Source organism: Dermacentor andersoni, chromosome 7 (assembly GCF_023375885.2).
Source record: "Dermacentor andersoni chromosome 7, qqDerAnde1_hic_scaffold, whole genome shotgun sequence".
NCBI classification, from domain to species: Eukaryota; Metazoa; Arthropoda; class Arachnida; order Ixodida; family Ixodidae; genus Dermacentor; species Dermacentor andersoni.
Genome location: NC_092820.1, coordinates 168,612,562 through 168,631,550, shown reverse-complemented (window position 1 = coordinate 168,631,550; position 18,989 = coordinate 168,612,562). Strand labels below are relative to the sequence as shown.

General features: G+C 44.9%; 2 protein-coding genes across 2 annotated transcripts; one reads left to right on the top strand and one right to left on the bottom strand.

Annotated features, from left to right (window-relative positions):
- Positions 1 to 7,435: 7,435 nt before the first annotated feature.
- Positions 7,436 to 11,767, bottom strand: ix (mediator complex subunit intersex). The gene is made up of 4 exons (XM_050180262.3): positions 11,547 to 11,767; positions 10,730 to 10,788; positions 10,538 to 10,631; positions 7,436 to 7,783 (listed from the first exon to the last, which is right to left on the bottom strand). Exons 1-4 carry the CDS (start codon positions 11,739 to 11,741, stop codon positions 7,571 to 7,573), a joined length of 561 nt encoding a protein of 186 aa, XP_050036219.1. The 5' UTR covers positions 11,742 to 11,767; the 3' UTR covers positions 7,436 to 7,570.
- A 228-nt stretch (positions 11,768 to 11,995) lies between these two features.
- koko (cyclin Q) lies at positions 11,996 to 16,824 on the top strand. Its single transcript, XM_050180252.3, has 5 exons — positions 11,996 to 12,230; positions 12,309 to 12,406; positions 12,489 to 12,574; positions 15,600 to 15,732; positions 16,458 to 16,824. The coding sequence occupies exons 1-5, from the start codon at positions 12,170 to 12,172 to the stop codon at positions 16,800 to 16,802; spliced, it is 723 nt and encodes a 240-aa protein (XP_050036209.1). The 5' UTR covers positions 11,996 to 12,169; the 3' UTR covers positions 16,803 to 16,824.
- Positions 16,825 to 18,989: the final 2,165 nt, after the last annotated feature.

Genomic DNA, 18,989 nt, shown 5'->3' with positions numbered 1-18,989 from the left:
ATTTAAAATCAACTAATGCATCTAGGAGAAAGTCATTATGGGAGTACATGCTATGGGAACTCCGCCACCATCATCATCGGAGCCAGCGGCACCGTCAGAACACAGACATCGAAGCCAGCTGTCGAAGAAGTGGAGGACAAAGTGACTTGGGAGTGCGAGAGGTGGTTCGAGGCTCGGCTGGGCGCTCTTGGGTGCGGCTGGCCAGGACTGGGGCCTGCTGGTGTGGACTGAGGAACCGCGCTGTTCCCACATTGGCGCCCCACGTTGGGCCCCAAATGTGATCTCAAGGCCGTGGCTCCAGAACCAGTGGCCAGCTGAGGCTCTCAGAGACGACACAGAGTGTGGGAGACATGCAAAGGACAACCTTTACTGTCCAAAGCGCAGACCAACTGAGCCCAAAACGCAGCTTCCTGATCGCCGCTCCTCGTGTCAGGGTCACTGCGCGTGGCCCGGGAGCATGAGGCCCGCTCTGATCATGATGGTAGCCCCGCTGTCCTCATAATACAAAAACATTTGGTGCCCAGCTTTTGTGCTTTCTATAGGTAGTTGCCAAACCCACAATTATGGCATGTAGCCTAAATTCCTTGAGCAGCATAAATAATTATTACATCACATTTTATGTAGATAGTTTAAAAGGTACTCCAAGCGCAGCACCATTTTATACATGAAGCAAGAGACTATTCGCATCGCCGAAACCACAGTTGGAATTCATTCGATGTTGCAAATAATTCAACCATGAGATAGTTGACTTAATGCAGCAGCTGACGGTGATATAATGACCTTGTCACTAAAAGCCGTCAAATTGACCCTTCCAATTGTGCCCTTCTTTCTGAAATGCAGGAGGACTCTCTCACCTGTAATCCTGTAGAGTGTTGAATGATCTGTTTTTACGGCATGGTCACGGTGTATATGTGTATACATCAGTTGTGTCTGGCACCATGAGACCACCACATCGAGTACTGGCGACATGAATAGACTTCTCTTTCACATTCAAAGCCACACTGCACTTTGTGCATGTTTTGAGTTGTAACACTAAAAGGTAATGTTATAATTAATAATAATTATACATTATTGAACAAGTAATTGAGGCTCCGTAGCATAATTACCAAGTTGGCAACTATCCATTCTTGGTATAAAAACATGATGAAAGTTTTGTGGTATACTCCTAAAAAAACTAAGTACTCTCTCGTCAGTACAAACAATGACAAACAACCTGATCATCATTGTTTTGATTGCAAATTCACATTGGATATTGTAAATTTCACAAAGTGAAAGGCCATTTTCATTATTGGCAAACAGCACAACATAAAACTCCATTTCTTGATGCTGACAGCACTTAAATATTGCAATTTGGAAAAGTAGAGTTTATTTTATAACTAAATTAGAAAGCTAGAGGTTCCCTGCCAATAAATTCAAGCATAGCTCACTTTCAAACGCAGTACGAATCCCATGTAGACAAGGTTATAAAAAGCATCACATTTACCTTTAAGCCACAGACGACGCTCAAGCAGCAGTTTTGATAGTGTGACAGCATATTAGCTCACATTGGGTCGTTCAAAGCCGCCTCTGAAATTCAGAAAATGTTGATCAGCTGATGCAGGTAACACAAACATCTACTTAAATTATAACACCAAAATAATAGCGCACTGGCTATTAACAGCCTTAAGTTGCACTGGCTTATGTAAGGAAAAAATTTTAATGTGACAGCTCACTATACAACAAACAAAAAATACCTTGTTTTAGCCTTGTTTCTTGTCTCAAATTTACTGTCATTGCTTTCTCTTTGCAGCCAGATTAACCGTACATCACTTCAAGCTCACATTACATGACAGGTATGAATAGCTTCATCCAAGGTGTTCCTCTTGCAGCAAGAAAGGTAGAATGTCACAAGAACAGTGGTAGGTAGCTTAAACAGAATTTCAAATGCGACCTCCAAGTGAAGACAGATGCTCCTAAAGAAAAAAAAGATTCATATGCTCGGTAAAACAAAAATGAAAAAAAAAGCTGACTATATTGACTACACACTATGTGACAACACTGTAAGTGACACAGCTCTCTTGACAGTCACATAGGATAGTGCAGCGCAGCCATTCACTAAAAACAGAACAAAGGCAAACTGACGGTTAACGTATCTTACTCATTCAACTATTATACTCATTCAACCAAACAATATTTGTAAAAGTATGTTAAAGTTCACCAGACTTGTGGATAGGCTTTTTACATTTCACACAGGAACACTGAAACGAGTCACTCGGTAGTAATGTCTGAACCTTGAAATTGGGAATTTCATTTAGCAAAAGAGGTATCAGCTGCATGCGGTCGTTACCTTAGGCGACTTAGTATTATTGGCATTGCCTTCATGCCTAAGAGTGGAGTGGACACACTTTTTATGAGCTAAATGTGGGGCCATTAGCAGAATTTTCCCGATATGGGAGGTCAAGGAACGGTATTGAGGCGACTTTCATGCGATATTTTTGTGGTTTCTATATTTAGTCTGTAGTCGCAGCCTGCGAGTGTTATTTACGCGATCATGTTTTTATACAGTGCATGTATAGTGATGAATATAGTGTCACGTAAGAGTGACGGCGAAAAAACACAGCAGCAAGGCTGTCAATAGCTGAACTAATTTTTTATTGGACGAACTTGCGCCCACAAAACCAAGTTACACTCAAAGCACAAACACAGCTAGGAGACGCTGGCACAACGATGGCGGCTAACAATGGCGGCGGTTGTGGAAATCTGACTAACGGGTCAAGCGCCGTCTGCTTTTATACATCACTCGTCGAAATTCTAGTGTAATAGACGGTGCCCGTGTGGTTTCCAGAAACTACTACACAACTCGTGTCGCGCATGCAATGTGATAATACAAGGTTCGGCGAGGACATACACAACAGATAGAATGAACGATAGCATTCACGTAAGTTCCAAATCATGCAGGCGTGTCATGGGCTGAGCGATAAGCATTTGTTAGCCGGTGAACAGCATTCACCGGAGAAAGATGAACAATCACACGTGCCAATAGTATTGCAACCGGATATCGAGTCGGTAACTCAGCTCCCGTCGTAACCTTAAAGATAGTATCATATTCAAGTTGCAAGGAGGCAAATGAAAAAAAAAATGATAACAGGCCTATAAAAATCTTGCAATCTGAAACAGCCTCTGTCACTAACTGCATCAACGCGACAAGGCGACAATCCGAAACATAAATTGACGTTCATGCCGTCCAAATTGTGCAACAAGATTCCCAGCAAAGTAGCAACCATTCAATCATATACTGATATCACTTACTGAACCAAAATAAAGCGAGGCTGTTGCTGTCGTTCTTGCAAACACGATCCGTAGTTCTCCCCTCGAAAACTCGAATCACTTTAAGCAGAGTACTTTAAAACGAACCGCCGCCACCACCATCCACCGCTTCCGAAAGTTTCAAAATCGGCAAAAAAAGCGCGAAGATGCATCGTTGCATGTGGCGTCACCTTCTGTGCTGGCGCTGCGCTTGACTAAATATTTCCTCGTGCTTACATATTTTCACTTTATAACAACTTTAATACACAGATACACAATTATTTTTTAACAGCTGATCTTTTATTTTTTTACTCACCTCTTTATGTACATTTTAAATTGCGCGCCTCCTTTGCGGGCTCGAAGTCGTGGCATGCTATCGATGAGGCGCCAGATTTGAACCGGCGAAGGTGCGCACTTCAGAACGTGCGTAGGAAATCTGCGAAGAATCAATTTCCGCGCGCTCCATTTGTGGTGCTGTTTGCGATACAATGCGTTTTATATGCCCTATCAACGCAATTATCCCATGTAAACACTACTATCCCTTCAATTTTTCTGAAGCATGCCGGCAACTTCGGCCCTCACAAAACTGACCAGGGTGACATCCTGACATGTTGACAAACTGACATCCGCCGTGTCAGACAGTTTAAAATTGGTTTCTTCAATTTTAGCTTGCGAAGCAGGGACATCAGCGCTAATGCCCGCTTTTTTTTTTTTTTTTCGCTAGGTTGCGTGCTTTGATAACGAGGTCCTCTGCTGCTGAACAGTTCAGCGCATCGTGAACTGCAAGTTGCAGGGTGTAAAAGGCGCACCTCATCCCTTGAAGAAGTGGTCCATCACCCAAAAACGTGGTCTCCTTCCAAATCCGTTTAGGCAAGGTCGGTTAAATTCTTAGCTGACGTTTCCCACTCTTCATCCTAGGACTGTACGTGGGACATGCCACACGTCTTCAGATGCTGGCTCTGCTAGAAGAGCAACCGCTCTAACCATATTCGCTCCATTGTCCGTCGTTACACTGTGCACTATGGTGCAGAGCTACTACATATTTAGAGAGCACACCAGGAACTTCACGATTTAAGTTTTCCGCGGTGTGCCGCTCAAAAAGTTCTTTCATCGCTAGTGTCTGCAGGCGGATCCTGCCATCTTCATTAAATTGTACATTGATGCCAAGGATTGCGCGATCAAGGCGTGTAGCACTGTCCATTTTCAGAAAAACAAAACGATTTTGAAGTGACTCCGGCTCACACCCGCGCTCACTTGCAATGCGTGCGGGAGTTGTGCCTGCTTCATTTCCCTGCTCTTCCGTAGTCGGAGAACCTGCTCACTGCCAGACCCTTGCGAGGATTTGCTACACGACGGCTTCTCCAGGACCCGACTGCTCTGCTCGAAACCTGAATTGCAGGAACCGTTCCGAATGGTTCCTTCGATTCGTTCCCGTTCAGGTTCAGTTCCAAAATGGCGGAAAAAATACGGGTTCCGTTCGGTGCTGGTTTTTAGTACCGGTTACGGTTCGGCACCATAATACTTCGTAATACGAAGTATTGAACTGTTTGACGCGCGCAGGACTTCATCTTAACATGAAGAAGTGCCGGTCCGGAGCTTGCAAACTCACCATACTGGGCCACCTAGTCACGAAGGACGCCATCCTTCCCGATCCATAGAAACTTCGTGCTGTTGCTGAATTCCCAGAAACCTACCATCGTGAAAGCGCTTCGCAGTTTCCTGGTCTGTGCTCATACTTGCACTGCTTTGTGAAAAACTTCACTTTTATAATAGCACCACTGACGAAGCCGCTCACCCGCGATGGCTATCTGCCTGATTGGTCGCCAGCGTGTGATGAGGCTTTTGCGACATTATGTCGTCTTCTGACTTCACCACCCATTCTACATCACTTCGACCCTACCGCTCCAAGTGAGGTACACACGGATGCCAGAGGGATTGGACTTGGCATTGTACTTGCCCAATGAAAGCCGGGTTTCTTTGAGTATACGTAGTTGCATATGCGAGTCGTGCCCCCTCTAAGGCAGAGTGAAAGTACTCGGTTACTGAAAAGGAATGTTTGGCTATTGTTTGGGCATTGCAGAAATTTCGCCCTTATTTGTATGGCTATTTGTTTGATGTTGTCACCAATCACCATTCGCTCTGTTGACTGGCTTCATTAAAGGATCTGTCGGGTCGACTTGGACGCTGGGCACTACGTTTACAAGAATTCAATATTCGCATAATTTACCGCTCTGGACGCAAGCATGCCGCCGCACTTTCCCGCTCGCCCGTGCCCTCTGACGTTGCACCTGTTTTCCTTTCTGCAACTTCCTTCGCTAACATCAATATCGCTGACATGCCTTCAGAACAGCACAAGGATTCTTGGATAACCTCGCTGATCAACGTCTTCTCTACGCCTTTAGCGACACCATCCCCGTGGCTCTCTCGTGCCCTTCATCACCAAGTATCTCATTATGCGCTCCGGGACGCCATATTGTACAGCCGCAACTATCAGCCGGATGGTGCCAAATGGCTTCATGTTAGACCTCGCAACTTGTACTCCGACCTGTACACGCACTTCCACGCAGAGCCACAAAACGCGCATGCTGGCATTTTGAAAACTTATGACAGACTTCGCCAGCGATTCTACAGGCATGGAATGTACACATACGTCTGCCAGTACATTCGTTCCTGCATTGAGTGACAACACCAGAAAATAACTTGTCACACACCTGGCCCATTACAACATTTGCCATGTCCAGCTTGCCCGTTTGATAGAATCAGCATAGACCTGCACGGGCCCCTTCGTTCAATCCCTGTGGGCAATCGGTGGATTATTGTGGCCGTTGACCAACTCACTCGATATGCTGAAACAACCGCTCTTTCACCAGCTTCAGCTCGTGATGTTGCCTTGTTCATCTTGCGAAGCTTCGTTCTTCGCCAGGGCGCACCACATTAGCAAGTCGTCCAAGAGCTTCTCAGTGAGTGCAATTCTATTCATCGCACCACTACAAGCTACCTATCCTCCGCAGCCTAATGGCTTGACGGAGCACTTTAGCTGAACACTCGGTGATATGCTCTCTATGTACATAGCTTCTGACTATTCTAACTGGGACTTGGTGCTTCTTTTCGTGACATATGCCTGTAACACAGCCACACAAGCCACCACTAGATTTTCTCCTTTTTCTGCTACACGGACGTGAGCCCTCTACCACACTGGATACTATATTTCCATAGTGCCTGGATGCATCCAGATACCGCCAGGCCTCAGAACTTGCTCAATGTGCCGAAGAGTGCCGCCAACTAGCACCCTCATTTTCATCTGTGACACAAGGTCTCCAAAATGAACACCTTGACCTGGCTAAACCTGCCCCTACCTTCCCTGTTGGCTCGTTCATGCGGCTTTCAATTCCATGCCAGACCAATAGTATCTCCCGCAAGTTTGCAGCGAAATATCATGGTCCCTACTGCATCGTTCAATGCACGTTGCTGGTGAACTACATTGTCGAGCCTGTGACACCTTCCATCGCCAGATGCTGCCGTAATAGTGAAACAGTGCAGGTGAGCCGTTTAAAGCCCTACTACGACCCTCTTGTGCTAAAATCGCCTTGAGGCACCAGGATGACTCCTCTTCGTTGCCGGGTGCAATGTAGTGGGAAAGAGAGTATGGAACTATTGAGAGATGACGATGAAGTCCGACTGCCCAGAGAGCACGAGATAATGACCAACACTCTTGGGCCAAGGCTGTTGCATAGCCCTGCTAGTAAATAAACACAGCACCTCCACTAATTGTAAAGGGAGTTTATTCATGTCGTAGAGCAGCAGTGACAAATGCCGCACCAGCAGGTAGGGTGCAGCCAGAGAGTGAACAGGGTACGAGCCATGCGATGGCGACGGGGATTTTCAGCATGGCGATCTTCTTGTTCACACCCCTTGCACTTTTATTACTCCTACATTTCACTTAAAGGTAATTAATTTTCCCTATGCTTCGGCTTCATCTTGTTTGTTTCATATGGTCGTAAATAACAAGATTGAGCTCCTCAGTTCCCCTTATTCTGCTTGCTCAAGCTAAAGCTGAAGTAATTTTTATTTCCTGTCTAGGTAATGAATCCTCAAAACAATTGATATTGCAATATCAGACAGGCTAAAGCAATGAAGTGCACAAAAGAAATTTGATGTATGAAAATGGCAAGGTTTTATTAAATATAGTGTTATATAGGGTAGGAGTACTGAACACAATTCATACACACATGTTGTGCAAGGAGTTGCACTTTGAATGCCTCACATGCAATCACCCGGAGGCAGCCTACTCTGGCTGGTTGATTCTTCGGGCACCTTCGTTGAGCACGTCCTGAACTGCCTTGGCAAAGCTGACCTGTGCGCGGATGGTGTTTATGTACTGACTGTAGGAGAGCGTGCCGTCCTGTGGATTGCTGGGGTCAGGCTTTGTTGCCACAACGGGTACAGGCAGGTACTGGTGACTGTCTCGCAGCTGCAGTGCGCATTCCTGGATGGTACGCTGGAACAGAGAATGGAAAGTCGTGCATAAATTAAATTGCAGAGTTGAACATATTAAAACGCACAACAAGTGATGAAGGTTGCCATGGTGGAAGGTTCCTTTGGATTAGTTTTTAACACCTGGGGTTTCTTCTAATGTGACTGCAATGCACGGGTGCTTTTACCATCCGGCCCACAGCAATGCAGCCGATGAGTCCAGAAATCGAACCAGTGACCTCACACTCAGCAGCAGAATGCCAGAAGGTAAGAAGTCGTACATATTTACAACAATTAATCAATGGTCTCTAGCAGTGATGTCACAGAATTACTTTTCAATCTTGGCAGCAACTTGGCGCAACGAAGCAGATGAGCACACTTTGAAAATTAGGGATACAACAAACTACGAGGTGGACTGGCTCATGAAGTTAAATGTCCCAAAGTAACACAGTGGTTATGAAAAACACTTCATAGAAAAGGTCCACAATTATTTAGACTACCTGAAGTTTTTTACGTACACCAAAAGCACAGTAGATGAGCCTCTATCAAAATGTGGCTGGTGATCAAATCCCACAACCTCGTTCGTGGCAACTTAACATTGTGGCTTTTGAGCCACCATGATAGGCAAAATATGACATGTGCAATGCAATATATTACAAGCTATGGCAAGAGCTCCAATGCTTTTTTTTTATGTTTGAAAGCATCACCCAAAACATTGTATGCAAATTCATTTGACATCCTTTCAGAGGTTTTAAAGGTCCCTTGAACCATCCTGAGCTCGAAAATTTCTTATGCTGAGACAGCTGTGTACCAGTCTGCAATGAACATACAGCTGCAAGAATATTTAGAAGTGATGCTGAATAGCAAAGTTATAGGCGTTTGAAGAATGTCCACCTGTCCGCCACTGCTTCTCACTCACTCTCACTACCCTCACACAGACATGCCTTCTTGTAGCTGCATATTGTCATCAACTCCATGCAGTGCAATGAAAGCTACAAGTTACATCAGCCAGCCAAGTTTCTTCCCTTGTCTGCTGCTGATAGGCCTTTCTGCGACACTGACTGAATGGAAGCTTCGAGAGAGAATCTGAGGCGCACAATGGGCAAGCCCCCATCCTTTCTCAGAAACTGGCTCTCATCACATTGGTGCTCTCATACCTCACTGACCAACCAATCAACAGCTTTTACCCTGGTGAAGTCAAGCACATAACCCTGCTGGCAGCATGACGAGCAAAAACGGACCAGGGAAGCAGGGAGGGGAGCACAAGATTGTTTTCCGAGTTTCTGGCTTTTCTGCAGCACGTACAACTGCCATGTTTGCCAAAAATCATTGTGATAACAACGGCTACAAAATGCACAGGTTTACTTAAAATGAGTTAGAAATAATAAATTTAATATAGGGGACCTTTACCAATATTCCATCAGTGTCGCTTATTAGAAATGGTGCCTAAAGAAGTGAAAGCTGATGAAAGAATGTCTGCTGCCTTCTGAACCTGATGCTCTTTATATAAAGCGCAGCAACTTTAATAGATGGTCATGTTGTAGTGCGACACACCAATAGCACATGCACACAAGGTTCCTTTCTTCATTTCAGGACGATTTGCCACAATGCATATGGGAAATAAAATAAAAAATAACAACTCATAACTTTGCATCATGCAGGAACCTCCGCAATGTCTCTGGGCTCTTATTGCTCATCATGCGATGAATGTAGCATTCAGGTAGCTCATTGGCTTCATTCCAGCCTTTCTTAAGGTCTTAAGTCTGATCGACTGCATTAAAAGACAAAGCCAGAGCAGGCATCGAGCATCTGACATTGCCACAGGAGCCAAGCACTAGGGACCTGTTCCTTGATTGACTTTTTTCGATACCCAAGCCCAGGCAACAGATGGTGTAAGGGCCACTCCAGCGTGAAGCCTCCGAAGAGACACCTCCTGCACTCGGCTAAGGTTATGGGGAAAGTAGCAGATGCACGGGCGGATTGAAGAGCACATGTCCTGTTGGAGTTAGGATAGAAAACTGGTCATGTTGGTTTAGCGTATCCCGAGGTGAAAGGCACATAGACGACACACATACAAGAGATACACACACAAGGTGTCTTTTGTGTGTCGCCTACGTGCCTTTTACCTCGGGATACGCTAAACCAACATGGCCAGTTGGAGGTTGGATTTCAGTGCTTGGTGGAACATCAAGGTTACAGGCAACTCATAAACTGTGTGGCCGCTGCAGCTTGTTCGTCTTCACTACCTCAGCCATCAGCGCTCTCTCCCCCTTGCCACATACTCTCAACAACCGATATTTTCTGTCAGTACTCTTTTATTCTATCGTCTTACGAAGGATGGCTGCCATGATAGCTTCATTAGCAAACCAATGCCCACTTCATGCAAAAGATGCAGGTTTGGCTCCCATCTGCAGCAAGCTAACTTTTTGTCCACTTTCACCGTTTACCTTATTATTTCTACATTTCAATTAAACATAATTAGCTTCCCCTATGCTTTCTCTGACTATATTGTTTGCTTTTTCGCATGGTTGTCTCTCTAATTTCAGTCCCCAATGAGGTAAAGTCATCAGAGAAAGCTGATTTTGCCAATATTGGTGCTCCAAGATTACAATTGGCAAAGGTTTTGGCTGTATGAATAACTTGAAGGCAATTGACGACTCAATGATCATAACCAGAACCGTCAGTGAATGCCCACAGATAGCGAAGGGAAGTCTTTTGTTGCCCTTAGATATAGAATGCAATGTGATAGCAGTTGTTAAATATTGAGCTCAGTACATACAAGATTCAGCTCGATCTGGTTGCAAATCGAGAAGAAATCTTCGACAGCCTTGTCCAGTCTTGGAGGCGTTGACTCGTCTGATGTGTTCGCTCGCCTGCCGGGCAATAAAATACGAAAAATAAAGCATGCACATTAGGTTCAGGCCAGTTGTCAATGCATTCCAAATACCACTCGTTGGAGAAGCATACTTACACTCCGTTGTCCACTGCAGCTGTATGATATATGTTTGTAGCTGCCACCCTCACTAGATTCTGAAATAAGGCAACGTACAGATAAATAAATAAATAAATAAATCATAATTTTTTTATTTCCCTTTCAATTGCAGGAGGTAGGACTAAAAGCCGTGAGAATGGTTTGAGAAGGGACCCTGACCCTTTGTTTCGGCAGACACAGCAGATGGCATAGCCCATATAACATATGTTCCAGGCGTTTCACAGGTACACTGCAAATTCTTATATACGCTCAAAAATAGGTACCTATTAGACGGCACATTTCAGGGGAAACAAATGATGTATCAGTTAAACAGACGCGATAAGAAAAAAAAAAAAAAAGAGAACTGGGTATCGTTGTTCCAAAACGGATCAAAATATTTTTGATGCAACTTATTTAATAACGTTATAAGTGTGTTGTACGAAGTGTGCTTGAAAGAGCTCAAGGGGTTAGTAATTACAATGGCTCATATTTCTTTTGTGTGTTATACATATATTTATGACATTATGTTACGTTGCTGCAAATGAAACTCGTGCATTTTGTTAAATGGACCCACCACTAGCCGCGATGGCTATAGGGTTTAACAATATTTTGTATACGTGTAGTGAATTTTGGGCGGAAGATCGAATACTCAGTTTGGCAAGTAGCGATAAGACTGTCATTCTGCTTGGCAGATGACCTCAACATACAGACCTTGTTATCTGTAACATACATCTTATTAGCAGTAACATACATTTTGTTCACAGAACATACATCTTGTTAATAACCGAGTAGGGGACAGTAGACGGTGATAGCTTACCGAGAGTGCGTCTTTCAGAGACCAAACTAGAGCTTTCACTTTGGCCACATTGTCAAACTTGACTTCGGTTGTCTGGCCTTGCGAGGAGTGTCCTGCCTGTTGCTGGTTTGGATGTTGAGGCGGCATAGATGGATTGGGAGGTCCACCAGGAGGGACGGAGGCCCCGGCAGGTAAACCCTGCAAGGGAGCAGCCATCTTCACAACAAATGAGTGCGTGAAAATATTCCCGACGCAAAATTCCCGTCAGAGGCCTTCAGCCGCTATGCGTTAGCCGCGTTACGTATACCTGCCGCGTACGCTTTGTTCAGCGTTCTCGCTTTATCTTTCAATAGACTGCTAAACAGACGTATTGTTTTTATGAATATGTACACAAATGAATTGTTCATCAAGCTCACGGGCTTTTTTTTGTTACTTTATTGAGCGCGCCAGGCGGCGCGATGATAGTTATCGCCATTGCCAACAAGGAGAAGCGTTTGTGCCGGCATGTTTATTTACAAGATAAGTTTGCTTTAATTTGCACCACGACCATTTGCATTCAGTAAGAGCAGCCAGAGCACCTGCGAACACACGCCGACACGCTACTAATCTAGCGTCATCGGCGTGGTCCGCAAAGCTTAAAGCTTATGATGGCTACTCAAAAGACACCGTCGTACGTTGGCTCTGTGAGACTAATATTTGAAGCAGGTAAGTGGTTCTCGCTTACGTTTTTGGCGCAGCTGAGGGGGTTTTGTTTCACAGCGTGTCCTGTGTGCAACATTTCAGGTACCAAGTTGGAAGCTAAGCCGCAGACTGTTGCCACAGCAGCCACGTACTTTCACCGGTTCTTCCAGGAGTGTTCGCAAGATGATTATGATTTCTATGTACGTGCCGCGGTTCTTCTTCTAATCGATGAAGTTTCCGAATAGCTGCTCACTGTGTCTTGTTGGTTTTTGTCTCTGCTAGCTAGTGGCCGCGACAGCGATGTATTTGGCCGGCAAAGTCGAAGAGGACTACCTCAAAATACGAGATGTGGTGAACGTCTTCCACAAGTAAGTGCCCAAACCAGATTCGTGCTAAATAACTGTCCCGAAGCAACACTGAAGCTATGAGAGACGCCGTAGTGGAGGACTGCAATACTTACCTAGGGTACTTTGACGTGCGTGCAAAATCTCAGTATAAAGTGAAATTAAAATAGTGCAACAAGAGGCACAGGCAAGGCTCGTAAATCTGCATACGTGAGTCCAAGTACACGAGTGCTCTGTTGAATCCCAAAAATTTTGTAATGCAGCGACGAAGCTTAACAGCAAGCGTAACTGTTCCACTGGCGATGATTTAGCCAAGCTTACATTCAAGCCAATTATTATCGTAATATAGGTTTAAAAGCTGTCCTGCACGGCATTAATAGCACTGCCAGAGCGCTTTAATCCGACCAGTCGAATATGCCTTAAGTAGTAGTCAAAGGGTTGGGCAGGCCATTTAATGTGTAAAACACTTAACCTGTGCTCTAGTAACATAGCAATGTGCGTCAATATTTTTTAAGTGGTTCACAGACACTAACTCGTACACGTTGCGGAAATCGGTTAACTGCACTTCACGCTCTAACAAAGTGCACCATAAGTTTATGCTGAGTGTGGTTTTTCCCAATGAAGACATGTCAAGCTTTGTGGAATGCTCCATGTCTAAGGGATCTGGTAAATAGGAGCAGCTTGCCTCGATTCCCATGAAACAAAGCCTTCTCATACCTAGACCACCCTGTGTACCCACCTCTGCTGAATGAGATCAGCAAGTGTTTGATCTCCCCTCATATTTCGTTCATGCAAATCAAGTGCCTCTTGCACGGCAGACAGTTTGGCATCATCAGGCAAATCGTCGATATGCCAGTGGCCATGGACCAAATGGTGATGAGTCGCCTGCTGGACATTTCCAACAACGCATCCATTTACGTATGCCTGAAGAAGATACGAGTTCTAAGGCAGGAATACGAGTAGGGCATGGTGCTTTGCATGAAGAAGACTAGATGACCTTTTTGAACAAACACAGACCGATTATGCGCCTCAACCAAGCCATCAACCCTGGGGAGCGAGCAGCTCGAAACTGAGACATGTCCATCTTCTTGTTCAATAGCGAGATTTGGCGCTAGTGCCCCTGACTTTGAAGTACTGTCCAAAACATGCCCCCTAAACATTCGTCCTTGCACTGACGGATACGTGCAACTCGGATCTGCAGCCGATTGCTGGTTTCCAGCAAATGTGTCACTGAAAATGTGAGGGCGCCAGTTCTGCCAGCGGGTAATTTTACAAGAATGAGATTGCAATGCAGAATGAGTGCATCCTCACAGATGGTGTGAACAGTGAGTTTGTTGCTCAATTCACAAAAGTGTACTTAGAGGTGTGAAAGTGGACAGTGACCAACCTGAAGAGTACAAACGATGGATTATGGACAACGCTTTCCATACATCGTTATTGCAGTATCTGGCACGAAACAAGCCTGCATGTTTATATTTAATTTTGTAGTGAAGTTATGCCACATGGCAACCCAAAGGAATATAGAGTGTACCTTACCTTGCGTTTCGTTCAGTATAAATCCAGAGCAGTAATCCTAACCACGACAAGACAACACAGTTGGTATGCACTGAAGACTTCAATGTTGATCTAGGAAAACCAGTGCTTAGCGACCTTCATGAAAGACTTCTTCAGTGTGCACCTCGTCGGCTGTCACCCCGGCCAGTCACCACTCCCCACGTTGACAACTGGTGGTGCAATTGACCTTGTGTTTGTCATAGGTATTGAGACTTCGAAAATTTTCTTGTATTTCTTAACACGCATGCCACTTTCGACTATTGTGCAAAGAACCCCACCAAGAACAAGACTAGATAAGAGAAGGCATGAGGCGCAAGCCCATTAGTGTTGGAAAGCTATGGACAGTAGCTATTTGTCTGGGGTCTTTGGTTTGTGTCTTTATTCTCCCAAATCTTAGAATAATTCTAAGTTGGATTCTTGTCCCCTGCAGTCACATCACAATGCCCATGCAGCCATTAAAATGGGGCTATTTACTCACATCAGTGATTATGAACTGACATTTCTAATTATGTTTATCATGAAAAAAAATATCTGGGTTCAATGTATAGATGTGAGTGAAACGGAAGCTGGCGCCTGCATTTAAGCACATGCTTCAGTTGATACCTCATCACAATACAGTTGGACAAAAATTACATTTGCATCGTTAACATTATGTTTATATAACATTTAAATTCACTTGTGTAAACATCAAGGAAAGCTTTGCAGAAAGGCAAACCCCAACGAAATAAATTAGTTAAAAATGGGTAGTATATACTATTGAAACAATTTTGGCAAAGCTGCAGGACGGGTAATTTTTAAATTTTTTTGCTAGCAACCTTTAAATACAGCTCCTAAGCAGAAGATGCAAGCACCTGGTTGTTAACGGATATATGATGCAGGTCCTAGCATGTAGCCTCCCAAGATATTTACGGCGTGCTGTGAACAGCTGCTAATCTCATCTTAATCCTAGTCTACTTTTAGGAACCTTTCGTGACATATCCGCTCATATTTGAAGCATAAAATTTTGCACAGAGGCCTGCTATATCTACTGTTCAAATTGGCTTTTTACGCAGCCCAAGATTTTGTTGCAGTTGGCCTTTGACACTTCGCACATAAACGTGACATCTGGTGATCTTAATATACAGTGTGTTGCATGCTGTGTTGCATGTTTATGAAATGTTATCTTTTTCCCTGGGTTATACACAGCAATACTTTTTCTCTTTTAGGACTCTTCGCAGCTTAATTTCTATTTGAGATTAGCATTTTGATGATTTGGATAGCAAGTAATCATGATGCTATTTAGCAGCGATGCCCTTTTGCCATTAAAAGCTATAACTTATCACCCATCTGGGGTGGAAGGAGATTAAATAAAATAGTGATGTTGGTAAGTTTGCTGGCATAGGGTTGATGCAGCCTGTACTGAATGGCAGTAGCTGGGAATCGCTGGGACAGGTCCTTATCCTTCAGTGAACTTAATTTGATTGATGGTGATTTTTGTTTCAACAAATTTTTGCAGGAGCGCCTATCCAAAGTCTGAGCCTCTGCCGCTGGCAGAAGAGTACTGGTGCCTACGTGATGCCATTGTCCAGTGTGAGCTCCTTATGCTGCGGGTCTTGCAGTTTCAAGTATCCGTCGACCATCCGCACCGGGTGAGTCCACCTCATTGTTACCCAGTCCTAGCAAAACATAGTATCAGCAAGAAGTCTGCACAAGTTGCACGAAGAAATTGTTTTCCACATGAATTCTAAAAGAAATTCCTGAAAAATAAATTTATAGATGTCTGCACAACTTCCAGCTGCTGCACATTGCACACAACAAACAACTGCCAATATCTATTCTTCTGCCTTATGGCTGCCTTGTGCACCTTGGCACGGCGAGGGGATGAAGTCTGTACAGCACGTCTTGATCTAGTTAAAGGTTTTAGATAAAATGGTCTCGGTTGACAAAATAATTTCTGTAATGTAAACAAGGTGTAGACAAAGTGCCACACCAGGAAAAATTGCCTTCCTACTAGGTGTAACAGATCTTGTAGATTTGATCGTTATATTTAATTTCCCATTCTTTCTTTATTATATGCTGCATTGTATGGCCGATCTCGACGCTAACGGTGGTGCAGTGGCATGTGAGCCAACGACAAAGAGTGACCCCAGAATGCTACAAAGGCTGCCGTTTTAGTGTCGTAAGGCAACAAAGCTCTCATTCAGCAGCAAGACGTTTCTTCCAAGAAAAACTTTTATCAATTGCGAAGTTTTCACTTTGAGAAGAGTAAATTGGTTTATTTTGTCAGGCTCTGGTGTATATTGTAGATAGCATAAAATTGCTCTACCCGTCAGCACATGCATATGCACTCCACTAAAACGATGTGTGTTTGCAGTACCTGCTTCACTACCTTCGGTCATTGGGTGACTGGCTCGGTCCACTGACCTGTGGTGGAGGTGGAGGAGCCCGCAGCGGTGCACTCTGCCAGATCCCACTAGCACAAGTGGCATGGTCACTGCTGTGCGACATGTACATGCAGCCAACCTGCCTACGGCATCCTCCACAAGAGCTGGCAGTGGCTGTCCTCCAGGTGGCGCTGCTCGCCTATGACGTGCGAGTGCCACATGGGGAGGACAGTGTCCTTAGCTGGTACGAAACACTCTGCGAAAACTTGTCTCGAGAGAAGCTTGCCGACCTCATCATGGACGTCATTCAGGTTTATGAGGCTGAAGGACAGTAATAAACATCACCATTGTCATCTAGACTGACTTGAAGCACTAGTCAGCTACAGTCCTGGACCAAAGGCTGGCTGCAATGAAATATCATATCGCATAAAATGCATTCTTTGTAATAGTATAGATATAAAGCAGCCTCTGTGCAAAATGTGTTGCTTGAAATGCAAGTGAATGCATTCTAGAAAGCTAGCAAAAGTTAGAATTTTGATAGCAAAACTAAAAAAAAAAGTCAGTTTCGCCCAGAAGGCAAAGCACCGATTGTGATAGCAAATTAGTAGATAGCTATACAAAAAAGGATAGTAGTTTTATCGATCGTATTGTAAACATTCACTTACTAACTAAATTAACGATGATATAAAGTAGAACCTCATTCATACGTTCTGGAAAAGAAAACGCGAGAAAAAATGTACTAACTAAAACAATTTGTCAAACTCAACTACTGTTCAGATTTACGTAATGCGAAGCATCATGCAGATCGTTGTGGCATGAGGCGTCGACGCGTAAAGCTGGTGGTGCTATGGCAACCCGAGACGCGTTTTGTTGTTTTCTTATTGTAGGGTGTTTTAAGAGTGCGACGGGAAACCGAAATCTAACTGGTGGGCAATGCCAGGTGCTGCCAAAGTGAAACGTGATGCCCATATCGCACTGCCTGCTGCAGGGACAGGGAACGGCGACGTGTTTGGATTATCGGCTACTAAAGGCGTGCGGTACGCTACTGTATGAGTTGTAGGACGATCTCGCCGCTGGCATCCAGTTGTAAGGGGTAGAGGTCATAGGGAGGAACTTGGGAGGAACTAGGTGTACAAGAATTTATTTACAGACATTTGCATTCAAACAGGGGATACATTCGACAGTCTAGCGTGACTCCCAATTGGAGCACGCAAGATGAAGCATACAGCATACGAGCACGAAGCTCCAAACACACTGCTTGTCGAGCACGAGCACACAGCTCACAAGCACCCACTAGCAGCCGACAAACAGCTGCTTATAAACACTCCGTCCTCCCTAGATCCCTAGGTGAGGGAAAACGGCAGTTCACCGCCAATTCGTAGCGTCCAACGTCATCGTAGTTGACCCGCCTTTTTGGAGTAGCAGGGCTCACGTACGCACTGGTTTCACTGCCCCCACCGAGGTGAGACGGTCTTCGCAGAACTGTGTCTTGCCCAAAGGAGGTGCCTCTTATTCCCCGAGCTGACCCCTGCAGCGTGGCTGCCGTGGTTCTCCATTGTCTTGCATCTTGAAAGGCGTGTGGGACGGTGCCGCCAAATACATTCCCTCGGGAACTCCCTCGCTCCCAAAAGACCGGGTCGGTGGTGGCGAGTTCACTAACAATAGTTGGTCCGCCGATCGCGTTTAGTCATAGCGGCGCCGAGGGGGTGTTGACGCGGCAGCTTGTGGTTCCTACGAAACGAGTCACCGCGGCAGGTGTTGAAGGCTTCGATGGTCTCTTCGGGGAAGCTCGCCACACTCGCAGCTGCAGCGGGCTGAGAAAACTGCATGTCAGCACCTCTGCAGGCCGTTCCTAACACTACCAATGGCACTTCGCACCACACGCTGTAAAGCAGGTGAAGGTGCTTATCACAGTAGGTTTGGTGGCGACAGCTATGGAGGCGGCGTGCAACGACCCGGTCGGAGATTTGTTGGTACTGGAATAAAAAACTTTGCACGCCATCGTTTTCATGTGAGACAGGCGGCTATATAATGTTCTTGATCGAGCGCGCTTTTTTTTGTTCATGTGGGATCTAACAGCTGGAAATCGTATACGATCGCAGTCTGCAGCAGGAAACGCCAGCGAGTTTCAGTTATCGCCTATTAAAAGCGTGTGCTATGCTTCTGACGGCACCACGTGGTGTGAAACAGATAGGTGAAGATCCATATCGTGATTGGCAATGATAGCTGTGAATGCCGTGTGTGATGACCCTGGAGAAGCTTTGCTGGTACCAAAATGAAAATTTAAGTGCGCGACGGCATTTTTACGTGAGACAAGTGGGCGAGTATTGCGGTGAAGCTGCCGTCGCAGGCAACTATATACTGTTCTCGATCGGCGCATGCCTCGTGCATTTTCTTGTTTACATGAGATCTAGTGGCTGGAAAACGTATCGTATGATATCAGTTTAGCGACATACTGAACGTTGGTGCCGAAAAATCGTTTTCCAGGAACATATGAACCATTAAAAATTGAGCATAACTCT